Consider the following 20,966-nt stretch of genomic DNA (forward strand, 5'->3'; position numbering starts at 1 on the left):
GTTTTCTCTGTGTACCATGTATGTGTCTGGTGCCTGCAGAGGCCAGAAGAGGGCATTGGATCGCCTGGAACTAGAGTTATAGACAGTTGTGGGCTGCTATGTAGATGGTGGGAATTGAACCTGGGTCCTCTGGAATAGTCAAACTGATCGGTTCTTAGATGATCTTAACTGCTGAACCATCTCTCCAGCCCTGGTAATAAGGTTTTAACATTCTTTTACAGAAGGAGGGAGGCGAGGGTCACCGGCTTTTCCCCTGAGATTTTAATCACTCCTACCCATCTGCTTGGTGATGCTATAGCATACGGGCCAGAAGGTTGATGGGCTGTGGGCGGCTCTTCAGTGGTGCAGCATCAGTGTTTAGAGGATGTTACAGGGGCATGGAAAGGGAAAGGAGCCTGTCTCCCTGGAATCTGGCTGAAGCCCCTCGCCATCTGACTAATAAGATTCCCAACATTTGCTGCGAAGGTTGCTGACGCAGACTTAATATTCCTTTCTTATTTTTTTTAATTTAAGAATATGACTCTGTTTTTTTTTTTCTGCTTCTCCTTGGAACTAGTCTTTGTTCTCTTACAGTGCATTTAAATGAATTCTCTTTGTCTCTCAAAGGATCGGTACTTTTTTTTTTTTAACTGGTCAAGCTACCATGCTTCTGCCACACCGTTTTTACACAGCGTTTTGTTGCCCTGTATGAGGGGAAATAAAAACCACTTTTTCCTCTCTTGGCCATTTCTTGTTCTGACACTTGTGGCAGCTCCCGGATGATTCAGAGGCAGCTGCTGATGTCTGACCTGAACTGTGACCCTAGCTTGCTAACATGTATCAGTGTGTAAACTGAGGCATTCCTGTCCAGTCCACATCTTACAGGAAGTGTTACATTCTGTTCACAGCTGAAGGTCGTTGACCAAGACAACTGTTTGCTGGGACCTAAAGGCAATGGAAAAAAAAAGAGGACAGACAGCCTGCTATATATAGTCTGTCAGGGGGGCAAGCCATTGTAGTGACCCTCTCCCGCTCAATGTGTGGCTACCTCATCCTGGGGAAAATGTTTCCTATATTGTGAGAACCTCCCCCCACCCCTTTTCCTCTCCTTTCTTCTCTCTGGAACCATGGAGCAAAACAGCACAGCATGTGTGGCCAGCCTTTGTGCCCACTAGCCCAACTTTCTTTCCTCCTGTGTTGGCACCCACTGTTTCCTGGGGGAGGGAAGGAATGGAGTGTGTATGGTTGGCATATGTACCCAACTACTCTACTCCTGATTAGACTTCACAGTCTGAGAAACTTGTGGGTAAGTCTCCCCATTTTATTCAATATTAGAGATGTTAAGGTGTTGGAAGTTCCCCAAAGCTGAGCTTGATCTCCTGTCCTCAATTGAAGAGAAAAGAAATAGAGAAAGAAAAGAAATTTTAAAAATTGAGAAAGATCTACTGGGCCAGGGCAGAACTGAATTCGAAGAGTGCTTGCTCAGTGTGGGAAATGTGAGAGAAACATACTGTGTTTTCTACACATAGTTAAGTAAGAAAAAGAAGTCTCACTACATTTAAAGAATATAGTAAAAATGTCACCTTGTGGGCTGGAGAGATGGCTCAGTGGTTAAGAGCACCAACTGTTCTTCCAAAGGTCCTGAGTTCAAATCCCAGCAACAACATGGTGGTTCACAACCATCCGTAATGAGTTCTGGTGGTTTTTTTCAGCGTTTTCCTGAATCCAAAAATATATGCTCCAGATTGCACACTGTGCCCAAAACTGCCTTCTGTTTATCAACTGCACTGTGTTGAATTTGCCAGTTGTACCAATGTGAGGCAGGCCACGCTCACCACCTCAGAACAGGTACAAAATCTCCATGGCTTTAGAAATAAGGAGCCTGTGAGACCCACACTAAAACTTTTTACATTGCTGAAAAACTTTGGATTGCATGGTTGTTAGATCTATCTATCTATCTATCTATCTATCTATCTATCTATCTATCTATCCATCCATGTATGTATGTATGTATGTATGCATCTATCTATCTATCTATCTATCTATCTATCTATCTATCTATCTATCTATCTATATTCCAGACCCATTCCCTACACTTAACATGCCCTGTTTTTTTCCCCAGTCCTGCTTAAAAGCTCCAGAGAGATGTGGGTGTGATGTCACTCTGCCTTTAATCCCAGTGTTTGGAGGCAGACACTGGTCTACAGAGCAAGATCCAGACAGTCAGGGCTACATAGAGAGACCTTGTTTTACTTGTCTTAACATAAAATAGAAAGCATTGGGGAGGGAAGAAGGTAAGGAGGGGGAGAGGGCGGGAGGGAGAGAGACAGAGAGACTGAGACGGAGAGATATTGATTTATGTCTCCAGTGTGACACATTAGGAAGAGAGCAGGTAAAGACATCAGGTGCCCTCCAAGCCCATCTTTGGTGTCCTGGCCGAGGCTGAGGCTTGCCTGGAGGACAAGGAGCACACACAAGTATGCAGGCCTGGGCCAGGTGTGGTCATTCTAGTCTTCGCTGTCTCTGCTCCAGTCTTTCCTAACAAGTTGTCAGAGCTCCGTGAAATCTCTTCCTGGTGGACAAGCTCCTCTTCTGGCTGTACCAAGCTTTCTTTCTTTCTCCCAGCATGCATGAGATTCCTAGGGAATCTGAAATTCCTTTGATGCCATTATTTCAATTGTCTGACAGCCAAAGAGAGGCAGAGTTCTCTTTATAATATTGTTATTCCTGTGGGACCACAAATTTGAAAAGTTAACTCAGTATTTCCTTGGGGAAAATGTTACCTGTAACATCTTCTCTTCTCCCCATGGCCAAAAGCCCAAGGACTACCTATGTACGTGCACACACTCAACACACACGCACACACGCACTCACACACACGCACACGCACTCACACACAGAGCAACTCACTATGACTGAACCCAAGACCGGAAATTCATACCATGGAAAACTCAATGTTTAAGAAAGTCCTGAGAAAGGAAAGACTTTTTTGAATGACCAAAGAATGGAGAAATAGAAACTTTCCTTTCAAAACAGACTCTAGAGAGATGACACAGTGGTTAAGGGTACTTACTCCTCTTTCAGAGAACCTGAGTTCAAAAGTTCAGATAGGTGGCTCATAAGTGCCTGTCACTACAGTTCCAGGGGAGCTGGCGCCCTCTTGTAGTTGCTGTGAGCAAGCACACACCTGGGGTGTATTCATGTAAACAGAGAGAGAGAGAGAGAGAGAGAGAGAGAGAGAGAGAGAGAGAGAGAGAGAGAGAGAGATATCATGGAGTAAGAAAATATCTTGGGAGAAAAAACTAATACGAATGAGGTTGTGCTGGGAGTGGTGGCGCACTCCTTTAATCCCAGCACTCGGGAGGCAGAGGCAGGTGGATTTCTGAGTTCGAGGCCAGCCTGGTCTACAAAGTGAGTTCCAGGACAGCCAGGGCTACACAGAGAAACCCTGTCTCAAAAAAAAAAAAAAAAAAAAAAAAAAAAAAGAATGAGGTTCTGAGTCTTGACCAGAAATAAAACAAAATTAGGTCAAGCATATCCAGAATTATAGTCTCAGGCAAAACATTTGTCAAATGATCAGTGTGTATACATGAAGAATTGACATGGAATGTACATGATCACCTGTCCAGGGATGGTACTACCCATAGTGGGCTGGCCCTCCCACAGCCCCTCCCACATCAGTTGCTAATCAAAATACCCACAAACTGTCCACAGGCCAGTTTGAGGGAGGCATTTTCTCACGTGAGATTCCATCTTCTCAGATGACCGTAGCCTGTGACATAGCAAAGGTCTTTTTTTGTAGCAAACTGGTGCGAGACTATTAATGCAGTGCCAAGCCATGTAACCTCCAAAATTAGTGTTTTTGTTTTGTTTGTTGTTTGTTTTTCTTGTATCTTGTTTTGTTGTTTTGTTTTTTTTTTTGCCAGCTGAAACAAAGCTGGAGGGTTTCTTTGGGATTCTACCACACCTGTCATAACAGGGCTCACAGGCTCACAGGGTCTGTAGTGAGGGCACCAGTGGCTTCTCTAACCTTGGGTAGAGACTGACTGCATGGATTCCTACAGCTAAGAATCACTGGATTTTCCCCTTCTCTTGAAGATGATAGTCATCTCAAAGGACATGCTGAGGGGCTGGAGAGATGGCACTTGCTGCCCTTTCAGAGGTAGCACTCCAGTTCATAAGTTCATCCATGCACCCAGGTCAGGTTTGAGTAACAGGCTGATGAGGCCATGCTCACCTGCGGCCTCTTTCTGACAGCTGCTATAGAGAGGAAACGTGATCCCCTAGCACGAGCCTGCCCAGGGATCAGTAAAGCGTCAGGTGTCCAGATTCCAGAGACTGATGACTGCCATTCTTCTCCAGATCTCAGAACAACAGAACTCAGGCTGCCAGGTTCTCTGGGCTATCCTTGGTCTGTTGGTGGCAGTTGTGTGACACTGGATCCGCCACTCTTTAATGAGTACACCTCAACGGGATGTGTCCTGACTTCCTGTGTTTCCTTAGGGTTGTACATTCCTGCCTGGAATCCCCAACTCCCCCAGGAACCACAGCCAGCCTGGCTGTGTAAAACCTGCCCCTTCCTTCTGAGACCTGATGGAAGGGACCCTCACTGTGACTCACAGCCTGAACTCTCATTAAAGTTTCTGCCATGCTGTCTATGAACTCTCCTCATACCCTCACCATGTAGTTGTCTGTCTGTCTGTCCAAGCCATTAAGAATTTTTCTAATAAACTCCTTATCTAGAGGGACAATCTATCCCGGTGCCCCAGACCTGAGCCTTTTACCACCTATCCATTCAGCCATTTTTTTTTTCCAAAACATAAAAAATGGTTGGATGTCTCTCATGCCTGGGTCCATGGCTGGGCATATGACATCTAAAGATGAAAACGTTTAGTATCTGCCTTCAAGAAAGTCATGGTCTAATTGAGAAGACATAAATAAATTAAGCCCAGGCTTTGGGAATTGTTTGGATATTAATTCCTGCATTCGGCATGTGCTAACTGTGAGCTCCTGCTGTGCGGGATGCCATGTTCTCCCAAGCTTACAGCGACTGAGGTGAGGTTGGAGTTCACACAGCATGCCCACAAGGCAGCCTCAGAGTTGCAGTGGAAAGGGGCATCTCAGCTCCAAACTGCTTATCTTGGAAGTGAGCAGCGTTACTTCTCAGAGTCCATGGACCAGATGCAGTCACGTGGCCCCAACCTAACTCAGCCAAAAGGTCAGCTGGAAAATGTCGGGAAGGCCTCACGAGTCTTAGTGGGCACAACCTCATCATGGGTTCTTGGCACGCAGTGTTCGGAAAACAGCCCTCTTCAAGGAGTTTAAACACTGAGGCAGGTAAGTGAAGGAAAAAAGTCGGCGGAAGCTTTACTCTTCCCGCCTCGGGGCCGAGGAGAGTGGGCGCCAGCTCTTATGTCCCACCTGCTTGCTAGATTTCCACTGCTACCTGAAACGCAGGGTTTAACAGCCGAATACTCAAAGCCACGTAGTTTCACCTCCTGTGCCTTAAGCAATCAGGAATTGTTTATTTTTTTTTTTTTAGGGTTTGATTTTTAATTTTTTTTTTTTTTTTTTTTTTTTTTTTTTTTTTTAGTAACAGGGACTCTTTTTTTTTTTTAAGATTTATTTATTGATTATATGTAAGTACACTGTAGCTGTCTTCAGACACTCCAGAAGAGGGAGTCAGATCTCATTACGGATGGTTGTGAGCCACCAAGTGGTTGTTGGGATTTGAACTCTGGACCTTCGGAAGAGCAGTCGGGTGCTCTTGCCCACTGAGCCATCTCACCAGCCCCTGATTTTTAATTTTTAAAAGGATGTGTAGGTGTGTGTGTCTGCGGTAGTACGTGGGTGCAGGTGCCTAGGGGAAGCCAAAGATATCCGATGCCTCTGGGGCTGGCAGGCAGTGGTGAGCCACGTGATGTGGATGCTGGGAACCAAACTCAGGTCCTCCGGAGGAGCAGTGCACACTCTTAACCACTAGCTCATTCACAGACACCAAAACAGCACAGGAGATGCATAACTCTCCCTCATTTTTTGGCACAGGAGTATCAGTGAAAAAATGAACAGCAGTTCAAGGACTGTCTGGTAGTCCTCAAAGCCCCTCCTTCCTTCCTTTCTTTTGGTGTTTTTAAGGCAGGGTTTCTTGTTTGTTTGTTTGTTTGTTTGTTTGTTTGTTTGTTTGTTTTTCTGTAACCCTGACTGCCCTGAAACTCACTCTGTACACTGGACTGGCCTCAGACTCACAGAGACTCTCCTGCCTCTCCCTGACAAGGGCTAGGATTAGAGGTATAGATCACCACAGCCTGGTCACACTGCCCCTCTGAAGCTTGGGTTTATTGGGTTCAATGGTTGGATTCATATATATTCTATCTATCTATCTATCTATCTATCCATCCATCTGTCATTAACATATGTACATTTGTGTGTGTGTATCCATCTATCTATCCATCTGTCATTAACATATGTACATTTGTGTGTGTGTCTATCTATCCATCCATCCGTCATTAACATATGTACATTTGTGTGTGTGTGTGTGTTTACAGGATTTACAGGAGTACTCTGTGTGCCAAGGCCTCTGATCCTTTGGAGCCGGAATTATACATTGACTATAACTGACATGGCTTTGGGAACCAATAGAACCTGGGTCTTCAGGAAGAGCAGCAAGTGTTCTTAACCATTGGGCCATCCAGCCCAAGTGCATATGTTACATTTTGAGTATTGCTTCATAAAAATCTTGTGAAATTGAAGATCCAAAACTTTGATGCCTGTAATATGAAAATCACCAGGCAACTTGGAATGAACTCATTTATGACATTAATGAACGTCCATGGAGTCTGAACCAGAGAAAAACAAAATCAAAAACAAAAACAAAACCCCAACCAAACCAAACCAAACAAAAAACAACCCCTCACCCACCAAACTGGAGAGTGTATATAAAATATTGGAATTTTGGAATGAAGATGGATTTTAGATGTGAAGGTATTAGAGGTTTGAGAATATCTTCTAACTCTCTGCAAAGGGGACCTGGTTCACAATTCACTTTAGGGGTGGCTTTGAGAAGAAGTGAGGTAGAAATGGTAGCATGTCCCTCTCTCTTGTTTTGTTTTTTAAAGATTTATTTATTTTATATATGTGCATACACTGTCGCTGTCTTCAGACACGCCAGAAGAGGGCATCGAATCCCATTACAGATGGTTGTGAGCCACCATGTGGTTGCTGGGAATTGAACTCAGGATCTCTGGAAGAGCAGTCAGTGCTCTTAACCGCTGAGCCATCTCTCCAGCCCATTCCTCTCTCTTAAAAAGTATAATTTTGGTGTCTACTGGTATATCCCCTGAATGCCTGGAGTCTTCATGGCCACTAGAGACCTCTGGAGTTAGAATGACACATGGCTGTGAGCTACCCTGGTCATCTGGAAGAGCAGATATGTTCTTCCACATGGAGCCATGCCTTCGTCCTGTCCTTCTCTTCGTACCTGACTCCAGTAATCCCTTCTCAAAGCTAAAGCATGCCAGTGTGAGGTCGTAGGTCACGATGGACCTAGTGGGTAGGCTTTGATTGGACAAATTCCTGTGTTCCTGATAAGCCTGTATGATAGCTGCCTTTGTGTCAGGTGAGGGTGAGATCTCAGTGGCTTTGTGCAGTGAACCAGGGTTCTGTGCTTTCTGTTACCGTCCATGGTTAATGGAATAGAAAGCAAAGCAAACCAGCAAAGCCGTTAATCAGAGCTGAAGCTCAGGGTCTCCAAACATTTGGATGGCTCTCTGCTGTGTGAGATCTTGCCTTCTGTGGGAGTTTAGGTTTTTCTGTTTCGATTTTATTAGGTGTGTGTGTGTGTGTGTGTGTGTAAGATGGGGCTTGGTTGTCCAGGAGAAGCATACGGGGACTTAGCCTGGAGAGGCATGGTCAAGAGTTCTATATGTCACACAGGACTGTCTTCTCCAAGATGTTAGATGGAGACACTGTTCTCAATGAGGGGAGGATCCAGGTAGGTGTAGGGCAGTGCCAGGCCTCGGTTCCTCTCCCTGATGCCCTTGGAGATCTGGATCAGCTTTCTCTGGAAGGCAGCCACGCTTCGCCGGGGGGCATCCTCTGTGAAGTGTTCATCTGGATAGTGGCCCAGGGGCCTCTGGGGATCAATCACAAGGTTGAGCTGCTGAGGTCACCATCTTCTGAGCAGCTGTGACCCACCATGGCTGGCTCTGCCCACAGTGTGTGCCTGGGCCCGGTCACCTTACACAGTCCTTGGTTGAGCCTCACCCTGCCTCTACTCTAAGTCTTTTCCTAAATGACAGTGATTCTGTAAGCAATTACACTGTTTAACTTGAAGATTTAAAGGAGCATTTAGTCCCATGTTACCATCATTGATGAAAGTGAGTTGGACACTTGATCCTCATGTGAAGGTCGTTGAGAGTTGTGTGTTAAGAGCTAAGGTCATTAGGAAAATTTAGTCAGGTGTGTATGTGTGTGTGTGTGTGGGGGGGGTATGAGTCAGGGTTGAGTTTGGGTTGAGTTTGCAAACAATAGATCCGTTCCTATCCAGCCTAGCCTGGCCTGACTCCCAGCTCCTTACTTACTTGGTCCCCAGGTTCTGCGCTTAGCAGCCAGAGAGCAATGATGTGATAACTTGACGAATTAACTGCTGGGAGCGTGGCTATGAAACTCTCAGGCCGGGCCTGGCCTTTGGAAGTAGGTGGTGGTAGCTGCATGGTAGGTGGCAGATTGGGCATCCAAACACAAGAGTCGAACTGAAGGCAGAGAAGATAAAATGAGACCAAGACTCTGGCCCTCCACTGTAATGCCTGTAGGCCTGGCCTGACCTTTCCTTACCTGGCCTGAACTGACAGCTGCATGCTTGGCTGAGCAGGTGAATATCACCATGGTGATATACTGGACCAGGGCTTCCCGGGTATCCAACAAGGAGGGCATACCTGTGGGAAGAGCTGGGCTGGGGCCAGGCATCCTGGGGAACTGAGGACCTCACAGAGAGGGTGGGGTGGTGCCGTGCCCAAGGGCTAAGGTCCCTGTACCTGAGCTTTCTCGGCCGAGGAAGCCCTCAGAGAAGATCTCCCTCACCCAGGCCTGGAGCTCTTGGTCATCTTGGACGGATGTGTCACTTGGATAGTAGATGCTGACTATTTCAGAGACAAAGCTGCAACGAATACCTGGATTCAATCCCTGACTCCAAACCTGCTCCTCTCTGAGAAGCACCATTGTCCAGGGCAACCCACACAAGGCCTCCTTGGTGGGAACCTTTCCAGTGCACCCCATCTCCTGCCCAGGCTTTCTGCCCATGTGGCTTCCTGGGGATGGTTCCCTCACCTCTTTATTGCCCCCCAGATCTGCATCCCATCATCTCGGTAATAGTAGCCTGGGATGTCTTCCACACCTCGGGCTCGGATATCTTCAGGGAGACACAGGACAGAGTAGTTCAGCTGCTCCATGTTTCTCTTTATCAGGTCAGAGAATCCCCCAGTGCCAAGGCCTGTGGACTGAGGGAGAGAACGCCTAGCTTCAAAAGCAGGGGCAGCAGAGATACTAGGGTAACAGGGGCCATGCCCACCCCAGATCTCCATCTTCTTCCCACCCCTCCAAAGGCAGCTCCTACCTTGTCTATCAACTTCCCAGGGGCAACGAGCAGCTCCCGGGCAAGCGTGTTGATGTGCAGTGTGTACCGAATGTGAGGAATCAATAGCTGGAAGGAGATGGCAAGATGGGGAGCTCAAACCTGTTCCCCCAAACCAAACGCCCTGTGAGTCACACAGAGAGTCAGCAAGGACACTGTGCAGTTTGTGACAGCGTTCCCTGCCCAGTGAAGAAGGTTAGGGAGGCCCCATAGCATCTTGTCTAAGGCTTTCCAGCGGGCCTTTCTTCCCGCTGACACCAGATCAGTTTGTCAATGAGAACCTTGGGAACTTCCTGAGATGTCCTATCCCTCTGGCAGTCAGAGAGCCATGGAAAGCAGGGCTGGGGCCTGGCCCTGTGGAGCTGTTCCTCACAGCGCACTCAGAGAAGCAGGTGCTGGGAGTCACAGTCAGAAGACTCAGAGTGGAGAGCATAGAACAGGCCTAGGGCCTCGCTGGATGCATGTGTTTCCCTCACCAAGTGCACATTTCTCTGAGAAGACAGGGCTTCCCCTCCCAGGGAGGCTTACACTTTCTGATTTCTGCTTAGACATTCTCTTAGGCCCTGGATATGACCTTACCCTATGTTCTTCCGTCAGAATGGGAGCCCTGCATCCAAGCCTGGGACGATAAGGTCAACTGAGGGAAGGCCACTTGGAACATGAACCAGAAGATACAACATAATCCAAGGAATCTATGGGATTGGCTGCAGGCTACACCACCTTGTGTGTTTAGAGAAAGGGTCTCTGTGTAGTAGTCCTGGATCTCCTGGAACTGTGCTATGTAGACCAGGTAGGTCCCAAAGTCATTGTGATCCTCCTGCCTCAGCCCTCCAAATGTAGGGATTAAAGGTGTGTGCCACCATGTCTGGCTTGGACCAACTTGTTGAGCCACTGACCTTGAAGAGAGGGTGACACCTAGGCAGCTGACGTAATGTGGCCAAGGCAAAGACTTCTGGAATCAGATGGGCATGCAGCAGATGTGTGACAGCCTCATGGATGTAAAACTCAGAATTGCGAACCCAGGTCTTGGCCAGCAACCAGTCCCACGTGTCATCGCTGGGCAGGAAGATGGGGTTGTCTGGCCCGGGAGTCTGTTTGAGCTGGTGGACCAGAGCAGCAGAGAGTCAGGCAGTGGCAGTATCTGTCACCCACTCAGTGGGACCCTCTGTACTCTGCCATTGCCCTTGTCCCCTGCCTTCTTACAGACCTGGATGGCAATGGGAAGCAGGGGTCCGGACCCTGAGCTCTGGTGTAACAGGGTCATCGGGGCTGCAGAGAACTGAGGCTTTCCATTGAGGATGTTGGTGTGGACTCCAGAAAGAATGCCATGATCCACCAAGAACAGGGAGCCCTTCTGCAGGAGAAAAGGGAGCCCTGAGTGCACCTGGCTTCCTAAAGCAGGCGGCAGGGAGCAGGGAGAAGACCCAAGGTTGGGGCTGGAGAGATGGCTCAGTGGTTAAGAGCACTGACTGCTCTTCCAGAGGTCCTGTGTTCAATTCCCAGCAACCACATGGTGGCTCGTAACCCTCTGTAATGGGGTCTGGTGCCCTCTTCTGGTGTGTCTGAAGCAAGCAATGGAGGTTTACTCATATGCATAAAATAAATAAATCTTTAAAAAAGAGAAGGAAAGGAAAGGAAAGGAAAGGAAAGGAAAGGAAAGGAAAGGAAAGGAAAGGAAAGGAAAGGAAAGGAAAGGAAAGAAGACCCAGGGTTACCCAGGGAGTCCATTTTGAGAGTTGGTTCTTGGCATGCAAGGCAGAGTTGGTCCCTCTGTCTCCAGTAGGGGATGAGCTTGGAGAAACTAATAGGGTTTGCAGAGCTTGCAGTTTGGGCCCCACCCACCTCCAACTCAGCCTGCAGACTGGTTCCAGGGCCCAGCACTGGGGCCACCATTTCATCAGTGACCGGGAAGTTGTTTGGGAGACTGTGACAGCGGCGAATCAGGACCGGGTTGATGCCATTTAGGAACTGGGAGGCGAAGAAGGCATCTTCCTGCCAGTGTGCAAACACATACTCTGCAGGAGGGGGGAGGAGGAGAAAGGGAGGAAGGGGGAGAGGGGAACCAGTCACCAAGGCTCCTACAGGTCTCTTTTGACCCTCCTGGGTACCTATTCATTTCTGACCTGGATTTGGTTACTGACTATTCCTTAATCTCAGCCATCATCATCATACACACCGTCTACCTGAAACCAGCTCGTGAGGCCCACTAGCCTCAAATGCAGGATAACTGTGAGTCTTCTCCACCACAGCCTCCACAGCCCTCTTGGCATCCCAGGGCATGGCGAGTTGTCTCCTTGACTGTACATGGCAGAACCTAGAATCTCCCTAGGCAGCAACTTCCTTCTCCCCGCACTGAGGGCCACGGACTCTCCATCCTTGGTGTCTCTGCCCATCTGTCCACTTTATCCCTACACAGCCACAGCCTTGATGAGGCCACCAAACTCTGTCCTCAGCTGATAGCCCATGGCTGATCATCCTGCTGGCCCTCTGGCTCCACCCCATGGCCTGGAGCACATTCAGTAGAATCATTCGCAGCAGGTTGCTAGTCCCTAGCATCGTGCTCGGGAAACCCCTATTCTTCTGTCTTTAGGACCTTCGTCTTTCCTGTTCTCAGTCCTTAAAGGACTCTCTGCCCCATACTTCATCCTCAGTGTAAATACCCACTGAACTCTCCCCCTCCCCGTTAGAACTTCCTGGGACACCCTGAAAACTAGGGTGGGTCCCCCTGTCACCTAATTCTGAAGCCAACAAGCCAAGGAACAGTAATGATGTAATGATGTGACGTTGAGTCTTATGAAAAACCACAGCCTGACTTCACTGTGAGGCCTCTGTCCTCAGCCCCAACCATAGTTTAACTGTTAGATTAGGTCAAGGGTCCCCTCTGCCTACCACCTCTTTCGTGTCTATGGGACAATTTAAGGTCTAGGAGGAAGGGCATGGAGCCCAGCTAAAGTCACAAGGTGAATTGTTGCTCATAGTTAATTAGTTAATTAATTTTGTTCGTGCTTCCTGGCAGAGATGGGGACTGATATCCCAGAGAGGTTAGGATGCTGGCCCCAGTGGCTCACCTGCTGCTGGAGTCTTGCGGAAGTTAAACAGCCTTCTCATCTCCCTCAGACTCCTCCAGAGTCCTGTGCGGTCCAGGAGCCCTTTGACTTTCAGCTCCGTATACCTGATGGAAGATGGGAGGTGTGGGATAAGGCGCTAGGCCCCAGGAGACCCTCCTCTGTCTGCCTGAGATAGTCCATGCCCTAAGATAGCCACTGTCCTGAAGGATAGGACACTATGCCTTGGGCAGGGCTGAGTGAACCATGTAAGTAAGGTAAGGAACTGAGGAGAAGAGAGAATGTAGGACTGCGGGCAATGGACAGGGAGGCATCTTCACTGTGTAAGCCGAGTAAGCCCTTGGCTCCCCAACTTGCTTCTTGGTCACGATGTTTGTGCAGGGATAGGAAACCTGACGAAGACAAATTGGTACGGGGAATGGGGTATTCCTGTGTCAACCTGACCATGTTTTGGGGAGGACCGTGGAAGGACTTTGGAACTTTGAGCCAGAAGAGCCATTGAGATGTTAATAGCTTTGTGGGATATTCTGTAGGAACTTGGAAGATAATGTTGAGAACAGTGCAGAAGATGGAGGCCTGGCTTGTTAGATCAGAGGGAAGATTAAAGACTCTTATCAGGGCTGTTGCTATTTGATTGTGTTGATTTTGTGGGTTTGGATAGCTGGAGCTGAAGAATCAGCTGTGACTAACAAGATACTAGAACTACAAAATCTAAACCTTTGTATTTCTGGGACTATTGATGCTGGTTAGCTGGAGCTAAGAAATTAGTGGTGATTAAGAAGAGACCAGCATCAGTGAGGTGAAATCATCTGGGAAGTGCTTTCTGAGAACACAGAGATAGCAAAGGTTGTACCTTGTGCTGTGGCTGGACTTGGTAATATTCAGGTAAACCAGGTGGTACTGGTTTTGAAGGCAGGAAGGGGTCATGAAGAGTGGCTGAGGCTTGGCACTATGAGAGGCCATGGAAGGCCATTGGTGAAGGTGCAGCCTCAGTTGCAATTTATGGCCCAGGACTGAAGGGGTCAGGCAAAGGAGTTAAGGCTTGGCATCATGAAGAGAGCCTATGAGACGCTATTGGTGAAGCCTAGTTGCAGTGGAAGATAGCAGTGTTTTGGAGATGCCAGCACCATGAGATGACCACCACGAACAGTGGCAGCGGTGGAGAGCAGGCTGCTGGAGTCTTGAAGACAAGGTGTGTACTACAAAGGGCAGGGCTGGAGAAGTGACCCAAGCCCTTGGGGGAACCCAGAAGATCATGAGTGGTTCCTAGACATTGGACGGTTAAGAGTTTGATTTTGCTGTTGATTGTGACTGTGCCCTGATATTTTTCCCCTCTTGAAGGTAGAAAGTATTTTAGTGGAGCCCACAGTTAAGAGACTTTGAATTGTAAAAGGACTTTGAATTTTAAAAGATATTGGATATTTTAAAGGGATTGAAATTTTAATATGTAAAGCCTGTGGGACTTTTAAAGTTATTTAGATCGTGGGGATGAATAAGAAAGTAAGGGTTGAGGATTACTAGTGATGTGTTTGTGTTGTGTGTCAAGGTGTCCTGACCTGCTTGACTTCCAGTCCTGACTTCCTTTGACGATGAACGGCAATGTGGAAGTGTAAGCTGAACCCTTTCCTCCCCAACTTGCTTCCTGGTCATGATGGTTTGTGCAGGAATAGCAACCCTGACTAAGACACTCACGCGGAGTGGGCTTTAAAGAAGAGTTTGGCATTCTTCATCGCAGAGTACTTGATGTTGAGGTCCAAGTCTTTCACAGTCTCGTGGTCAAGGCAGCGAGGCCAACCTTCAATGTAAGTCTTCCAGCTAGAAGTGGGACAGACAGGTGAATGATCAGCAGCAGCTTCAGGAGCCCTTGCATGGAGAGAGAAGAATCCCTGCCCCAGGGGACCCTGGCCACAGCCAGCCCCCTTCTGCCAGGAGGGGCTCTCCTGAGACCCTCCCTTCTATGCTCACTGGGTTGGATAGAAGCTACATGTCCCCACAGGGAGACTTCTGAGCATATGACCTAACTTGGGTCAACAGGAGGAATGTGAGGTTGGAGCCCTGGGGTCTCTTAAGTGTCTGGATTATAGTGTGTAGATGTCGGGAACGTGACCTAGAAAGGAGCTTAACATTTGGTGTTTGGGTCATTTAAAAATTAGTCTTTTAGAGTTGAGGCCAATGTAGTGAGACCCTTTCTCTAACCAAAACAAAATTTAAAAGGCTGGGAATATGGCTCGCAGTAGAGCACCTGCCTAAGATGGACAAGGCCCTAGGTTCAATCTCCAGCATAAAAAAACTAAAACTAAGGGGCTGGAGAGATGGCTCAGCGGTTAAGAGCACTGACTGCTCTTCCAGAGGTCATGAATTGGATTCCCAGCAGCCATATGGTGGCTCACAACCATCTGTAATGAGATCTGATGTCCTCTTCTGGCCTTCAGGTGCACATGCAGAAAGAGCTCTCATGTATAAAATAAACTTTTAAAAAAAATCTTAAAAAGTAAAAATTAAACATCAAAAATTACTGCACAGCCTGAAAAGATGGCTCAGCGGTTAAGAGCACCGACTACTCTTCCAGAGGTCCTGAGTTCAATTCCCAGCAACCACATGTAATGGGCATGGCTCACAACTATCTGTAATGGGCAACCAATACAGTCTTCTGGTGTGTCTGAAGACAGTGACAGTGTACCCACATATATGAAATAAATATGGCAGGAGCAGCAGGGCTCGAAGAAAAAGTTCCTGCACTTGTTAAGCCTAACGTGTTTGACCTCCACATGCATATGATTGGTTGTGTTCATACACACATAACATGTAAAAAAATTAATTATAGGGAATTTTTTCTTTTTCTGTTTTTTAATTTTTGAGACAGGGTTTCCCTGTGTAGCCCTGGCTATCCTGGAACTGGCTCAGTAGATCAGGTTATTCTCAAAATCAGAGCTCAGTCTGCTTCTTCCTCCTGAGGGTTGGGGATTAAAGGCATGCACAACACTGCCCAGCACACATTTAAAAAAATAAATAAAAATAAAAATATTAAGATGGCCCTGGATATAAATTAGTAATGTGTGTTTACTCAGAATGCAAAAGACTTAGGTTCAATAACCAGTATTCAACAATTTAATAATGAAAAATGTTTTAGATTTGAGATTTTGATGTCAACGGGCAGGTTGCAATTAAAGTGTTCTGCCACCAGGTGGTGGCCAAACTCTTTGTCTCAAGCAACCCAGTACTGGCTTCATGTGGGGAATCTTGGTAAAATGGAGATTCTCACTTGGTAGGTATGAGGTGGGCCTGAGTGCTTGCCTTCTCTGACTGGCACCAAGAAGATGATAATGCTAGGGTTTGAAGCCTTACTTCAATTGTAAGTGCTGAGGGTCCACACTGAGAATAGATGGGGAACAATGCTAACAGCACACATTTAGGCAGGGCTTAGATTTCATGCTGTTGAGTACTTTTATTTTTGTAACAACAACACTTCTGCTCAAATTCTTGGCCCAAGAGGAACCACTCAGAATCATCAGGACATGGGAACCAAGGAACAGCTGGGGACAGGCTCCTTCAGGTTTCTGTCTGCTCCCTAGAACTGACCCTGTGCCACAGCTCTCCATACCCAAATTCATCCTGGAGAGAACTAGTCTCCCAGGAGTATTGACGCTCAGGCTTGCAGGAGGGACAAGCCACAGTTAGAGACAGCAAGACCAGCTAACACCAGAGATAACCAGAGGGTGAGAGGCAAGGGCAAGAACAAAAGCAACAGAAACCAAGGGTATCTGGCATGATCAGAACCCAGTTCTCCCACCACAGGGAGGAGCCCTGTATACTCCAACACACCAGAAAAGCAAGAGTGAATTAAAGTCACAGATCATGATGATGATGATAGAGGACTTTAAGAAGGACATAAATAACTCCCTTGATGAAATAAATACAGGAGAACACAAGTAGAAACCCTTAAAGAGGAAACACAAAAAAAATCCTTTAAAGAATTACAGGAAAACCCAACCAAACAGGTGAAGGAATTGAACAAGACCATTCAGGATCTAAAAACTGAAATAGAATCAATAAAGAAATCACAAAGCAAGACAACCCTGGAGACAGAAAACCCAGAAAAGAGATTAGGAGTCATAGATGCAAGCATCACCAACAGAATACAAGAGATAAAGAATCTCAGGTGCAGAAGATACCATAGGAAACATTGACACAACAGTCAAAGAAAATACAAAATACAAAAAGCTCCTAACCCAAAACATCCAGGAAACCGAGGACACAATGAGAAGGCCAAACCTAAGGATAATAGGTATTAAAGAGAATGAAGATTCTCAACTTAAAGGGCCAGTAAATATCTTCAACAAAATTATAGAAAAAAATCCCTAACTTAAAGAATGAGATGCCCATAAACATACAAGAAGCATACAGAACTCCTAATAGACTGGACCAGAGAAGAAATTCCTGCTGTCACATAATAGTCAAAACACTAAATGCACAAAACAAAGAAAGAATATTGGAAGCAGTAAGGGAAAAAGGTCAAGTAACATATGAAGGCAGACCTATCAGAATTACACCAGACTTCTCAACAGAGACTATGAAAGCTAGAAGATCCTGGGCAAATGTTATACAGACCCTAGAGAACACAAATGCTAGCAAAACTCTCAATTACCATAGATGGAGAAAACAAGATATTCCATAACAAAACCAAATTTACACAATATCCTTTCATAAATCCAGCCCTACAAAGGATAATAGATGGAAAACTCCAACACAAGGAGGGAAACTATACCCCAGAAAAAACCAAGAAGGTAATCTTCTTTCAACAAACCTAAAAGAAGATAGCCACACACACAAATTCCAACTCTAACAACAAAAATAACAGGAAGCAACAATCACTATTCCTAAATATCTCTTAGCATCAATGGACTCAATTCCCAAATAAATAGACATAGACTAATAGACTGGATACATAAACAGGACCCAGCATTTTGCTGCATACAGGAAACACCCCTCAGTGTCAAAGACACTACCTGGGAAACAATTTTCCAAGCAAGTGGTCCCAAGAAACCAGTTAGAGTCGACATTCTAATGTCGAATAAAATCAACTTTCAACCAAAAGTTATCAAAAAAGATAAGGAAGGACACTTCACACTCATCAAAGGAAAAATCTACCAAGATGAACTCTCAATTCTGAACATCTATGCTCCAAATGCCAGGGCACCCACATTCATAAAAGAAACTTTAGTAAAGCTCACAGCATACATTGCACCTCACACAATAATAGTGGGAGACTTCAACATCCCACTCTCATCAAAGGATAAATCATGGAAACAGAATCTAAACAGAGACACAGTAAAACTAACAGAAGTGATAGACCAAATGGTTTTAACAGATATCTATAGAACATTTCATCCTAAAACAAAAGAATATACCTTCTTCTCAGCACCTTATGATACCTTCTCCAAAATGTACCATATAATTGGTCACAAAACAGGTCTCAACAGATACTAGAAGATTGAAATAATCATATGCATCCTATCAGATCACCCCGGACTAAGGCTGGTCTTCAGTAACATTAAAAACAACAGAAAGCCCACATACACATGGAAACTGAACAATGCCCTACCTACTCAATGATAACTTGGACAAGGAAGAAATTAAAGACTTTTTAGAATTTAATGAAAATGAAGGCACAGCATACCCAAACTTATGGGGCACAATGAAGGCAGTGTTAAGATCAAAACTCATAGCTCTGAGTGCCTCCAAAAAGAAACTGGAGACAGCATACACTAGCAGCTTAGCAACACACCTGAAAGCTCTAGAATAAAAAGAAGTAAATACACCCAAGAGGAGTAGACGACAGGAAATAACCAAACTCGGGGCTGAAATCAACCAAGTAGAAACAAAAAGAACTATATAAGGAATCAACAAAACCAGGAGCCGATTCTTTGAGAAAGTCTTCCTTCCTTCTTTCCTTCTTTCCTCCCTTCCTTCCTTCCTTTCTTCCTTCCTTCCTTCCTTCCTTCCTTCTTTTCTTTTTTCTTTCTTTTCCTTTTTCTTTTCTTTTCTTTTTTTTTTTTAAATCAAATATACTCTAACAGGAGTCAAACTGAAAAAGGACCCTTCAGTTGAGAAAATGTCTCCATCAGATTGACTAATAGGCAAAAGACCATTGAGTGTTTTCTTGACTGATGATTACATTGCAAGTGCCATCCCTGAGCAGCTGGAATAAGAAATCAGTCTGCACAAGACAGTAATTCTATTCCTTCACGACTTCTTCTTCAGTGCCTGCCTCCAAGTTCATGTTTAATTTCCTGTCCCGAATACCAATTATAATGTTCTCTCAGATATAAGATGAAATAAACTCTTTCCTCTCTAAAGAACAAACAAACAACCAGAAGAAAAAAAAAAACATCAATCAAAGAGAGTAAGTGATTTACCCAAGACCTTCCAGCACTTTTTGTTAGGATCTAAACTGGCCCTGCATCATGGAGGATGTAGATTTCAACATCTGCCCCTCTCCCCTGTTTGCCACTGTGAGATTTAGTGTCCTGGCTTTCATGACAAAAGTCAAATCACCAGGAACCAAATGAGCCCGTGCTTGCTCAGTTTCCAGAGACCTAGGGCAAAAGCAGGGGGCTCAGGATTTGGAAAGCAACCAAGATTAAGAGCGCCAGGTGACTTTGAAAATGTCCACCTGAGTACAGTAGCTGACTTTACCCCCTTGAAATTCCCACCTACTGTAATTTCAGTATGTAGGTAGCTCTCTGCTCTAACTCTTTATGTTGAGCTGATAAGATGGAAAGCATCCCTGTCTGAGAGTTTCTGTACTGTCTAGGAATGGCTTTGAAGGTCACCCTTAATTGCTGGGAGTTCTGCCTGTATTTACGGGAGAAAGCAACAACCCCACCAGTGAGAGAAAAGAGAAACGGAAGCAATAACAACCACAGAGAGAGATGGAGAAGGCATAAGCCACAGGACAGGGTTGTTAGAGCAGTGGGTTTCAACCTTCAGTGGGTGCCAGCGTCACCAGAAAGGCTTGGAAAGAAGCCAGTCTCTCTGCTCAATCACATTCAGAGTCAGAGCTCCTGCGAATCTGCTTTTCTCTCAGTTGCCCAGTAATGCCAACACTACTGTGTCTGGGATTAGTCCTTGATTTGGCTCCTTCCCATCCCATAAGTGAGTCCTCCTGCAGGGGTCACTATCTCCCTCCTCACCTGTACATCTTCTGCCTGGACTCAAGCTCCTTCTGGCGCTGATCCTGCAGTGTAGGGTGATGGTCTTGCCAGGACACCTTTGCTGCGGGTGAGGGCGTGGATGGAAAGGATCCTCTCTTGATCTCTGGCTTCAGACTTTCTCCCTCCTACTGCTGTCAACCCACCAGTCCCCTCACCCCGGGTACACTTCTTCCACTGCAAGCTGATTGCCACCACCTCCTGCTTCTGCCAGTCCCCTCCTTCCTCCTCTGCCCTTTCCTGGTTTCCACTCCCCAAGCTTAGCCTGCGACACACTGCTGCGTGCCTCCCGCAGCCCCAGTCCCCTCACCTGCTCCCTCTCTCAGCACCAGCTCCCCCGCCCCTTCCAGCCACTGATAACAGGGGAAGTGGAGTGCAGCCCCAGGTAGCCACTCCAGCTCGAACCAGCGGCAGAACCAGGCATCAGAACGGAAAGACATAAGCGGGAGGGACACTTCCGGGGGTGCTTTGTGGACTCGCAGCATCAGCACAGTGCCTACGTCCTGGGGAAGCGTCACCTCGAAGTCTTCTTCCTAGGAGGGGTTGTTTAGTATGCTGAGGATGGTCCCCCTGGGCTGCCTTCCTCCACAGTCGCCATTGCCTGCTCCCCAAAAACTCACAGCACCGGCGCTGAACTCCTTGCCCAGATGGTCCAGAGGTACTAAGGGGCTCTCTCCGTGGGTTCCCACGATGCTGACAGACACTTTGTCCCATGTGCCAGCCCCACAGGCTTCCCCCGTGGATACTCTCACCCTGCATTTCGCCATCCTCCTGACCAGTTTAGCTCTCTACTGCAAGCTGGACTACCTGGCAGGGTGATTTAACCTCAGCGATGCCCCGCCCATCAGACCAGGTTAAGGGGAAATGTGTTCGCTACCCACTGAATTCCCCTTCAGCTTCCTTGCCATCAGGAAGAGCCTTAGAATTTAGGACAAGTAGTAGGTGGGTTGACACACTGAAACCTGGAGTCACAATGGGTGGCGCTGAGACAGGAAGTGGACTGAAGTCCACAGGGTGAGTTCCAGACCCAACTGGAATGTGGGGTACAAGTGTAAAATTTATTTACATGCTGTCTTAGCTTTA

At 46.6% G+C, this 20,966-nt stretch overlaps 1 protein-coding gene across 1 annotated transcript; it reads right to left on the reverse strand.

Annotated features, from left to right (window-relative positions):
• Positions 1 to 6,725: 6,725 nt before the first annotated feature.
• Positions 6,726 to 20,684, reverse strand: Alox8 (arachidonate 8-lipoxygenase). The gene is made up of 14 exons (NM_009661.4): positions 20,504 to 20,684; positions 20,194 to 20,416; positions 19,866 to 19,947; positions 14,365 to 14,487; positions 12,676 to 12,779; positions 11,450 to 11,622; positions 10,815 to 10,961; positions 10,504 to 10,707; positions 9,590 to 9,676; positions 9,304 to 9,473; positions 9,012 to 9,133; positions 8,812 to 8,912; positions 8,559 to 8,729; positions 6,726 to 8,110 (listed from the first exon to the last, which is right to left on the reverse strand). Exons 1-14 carry the CDS (start codon positions 20,648 to 20,650, stop codon positions 7,931 to 7,933), a joined length of 2,034 nt encoding a protein of 677 aa, NP_033791.1. The 5' UTR covers positions 20,651 to 20,684; the 3' UTR covers positions 6,726 to 7,930.
• Between the last annotated feature and the right edge of the window lie 282 nt (positions 20,685 to 20,966).

Source organism: Mus musculus, chromosome 11 (assembly GCF_000001635.26).
Source record: "Mus musculus strain C57BL/6J chromosome 11, GRCm38.p6 C57BL/6J".
NCBI classification, from domain to species: Eukaryota; Metazoa; Chordata; class Mammalia; order Rodentia; family Muridae; genus Mus; species Mus musculus.

Coding starts and splice junctions, on each gene's coding strand:
- Alox8 (NM_009661.4), bottom strand. CDS start 20,650: ATGGCGAAATGCAGGGTGAGAGTATCCACGGGGGAAGCCTGTGGGGCT. Junction 12,780..14,364: donor TTCTTTAAAGCCCACTCCGC/GTGAGTGTCTTA, acceptor ATCTTCCATCAG/GTATACGGAGCTGAAAGTCA. Junction 8,913..9,011: donor CCTCGGCCGAGAAAGCTCAG/GTACAGGGACCT, acceptor CTCTTCCCACAG/GTATGCCCTCCTTGTTGGAT.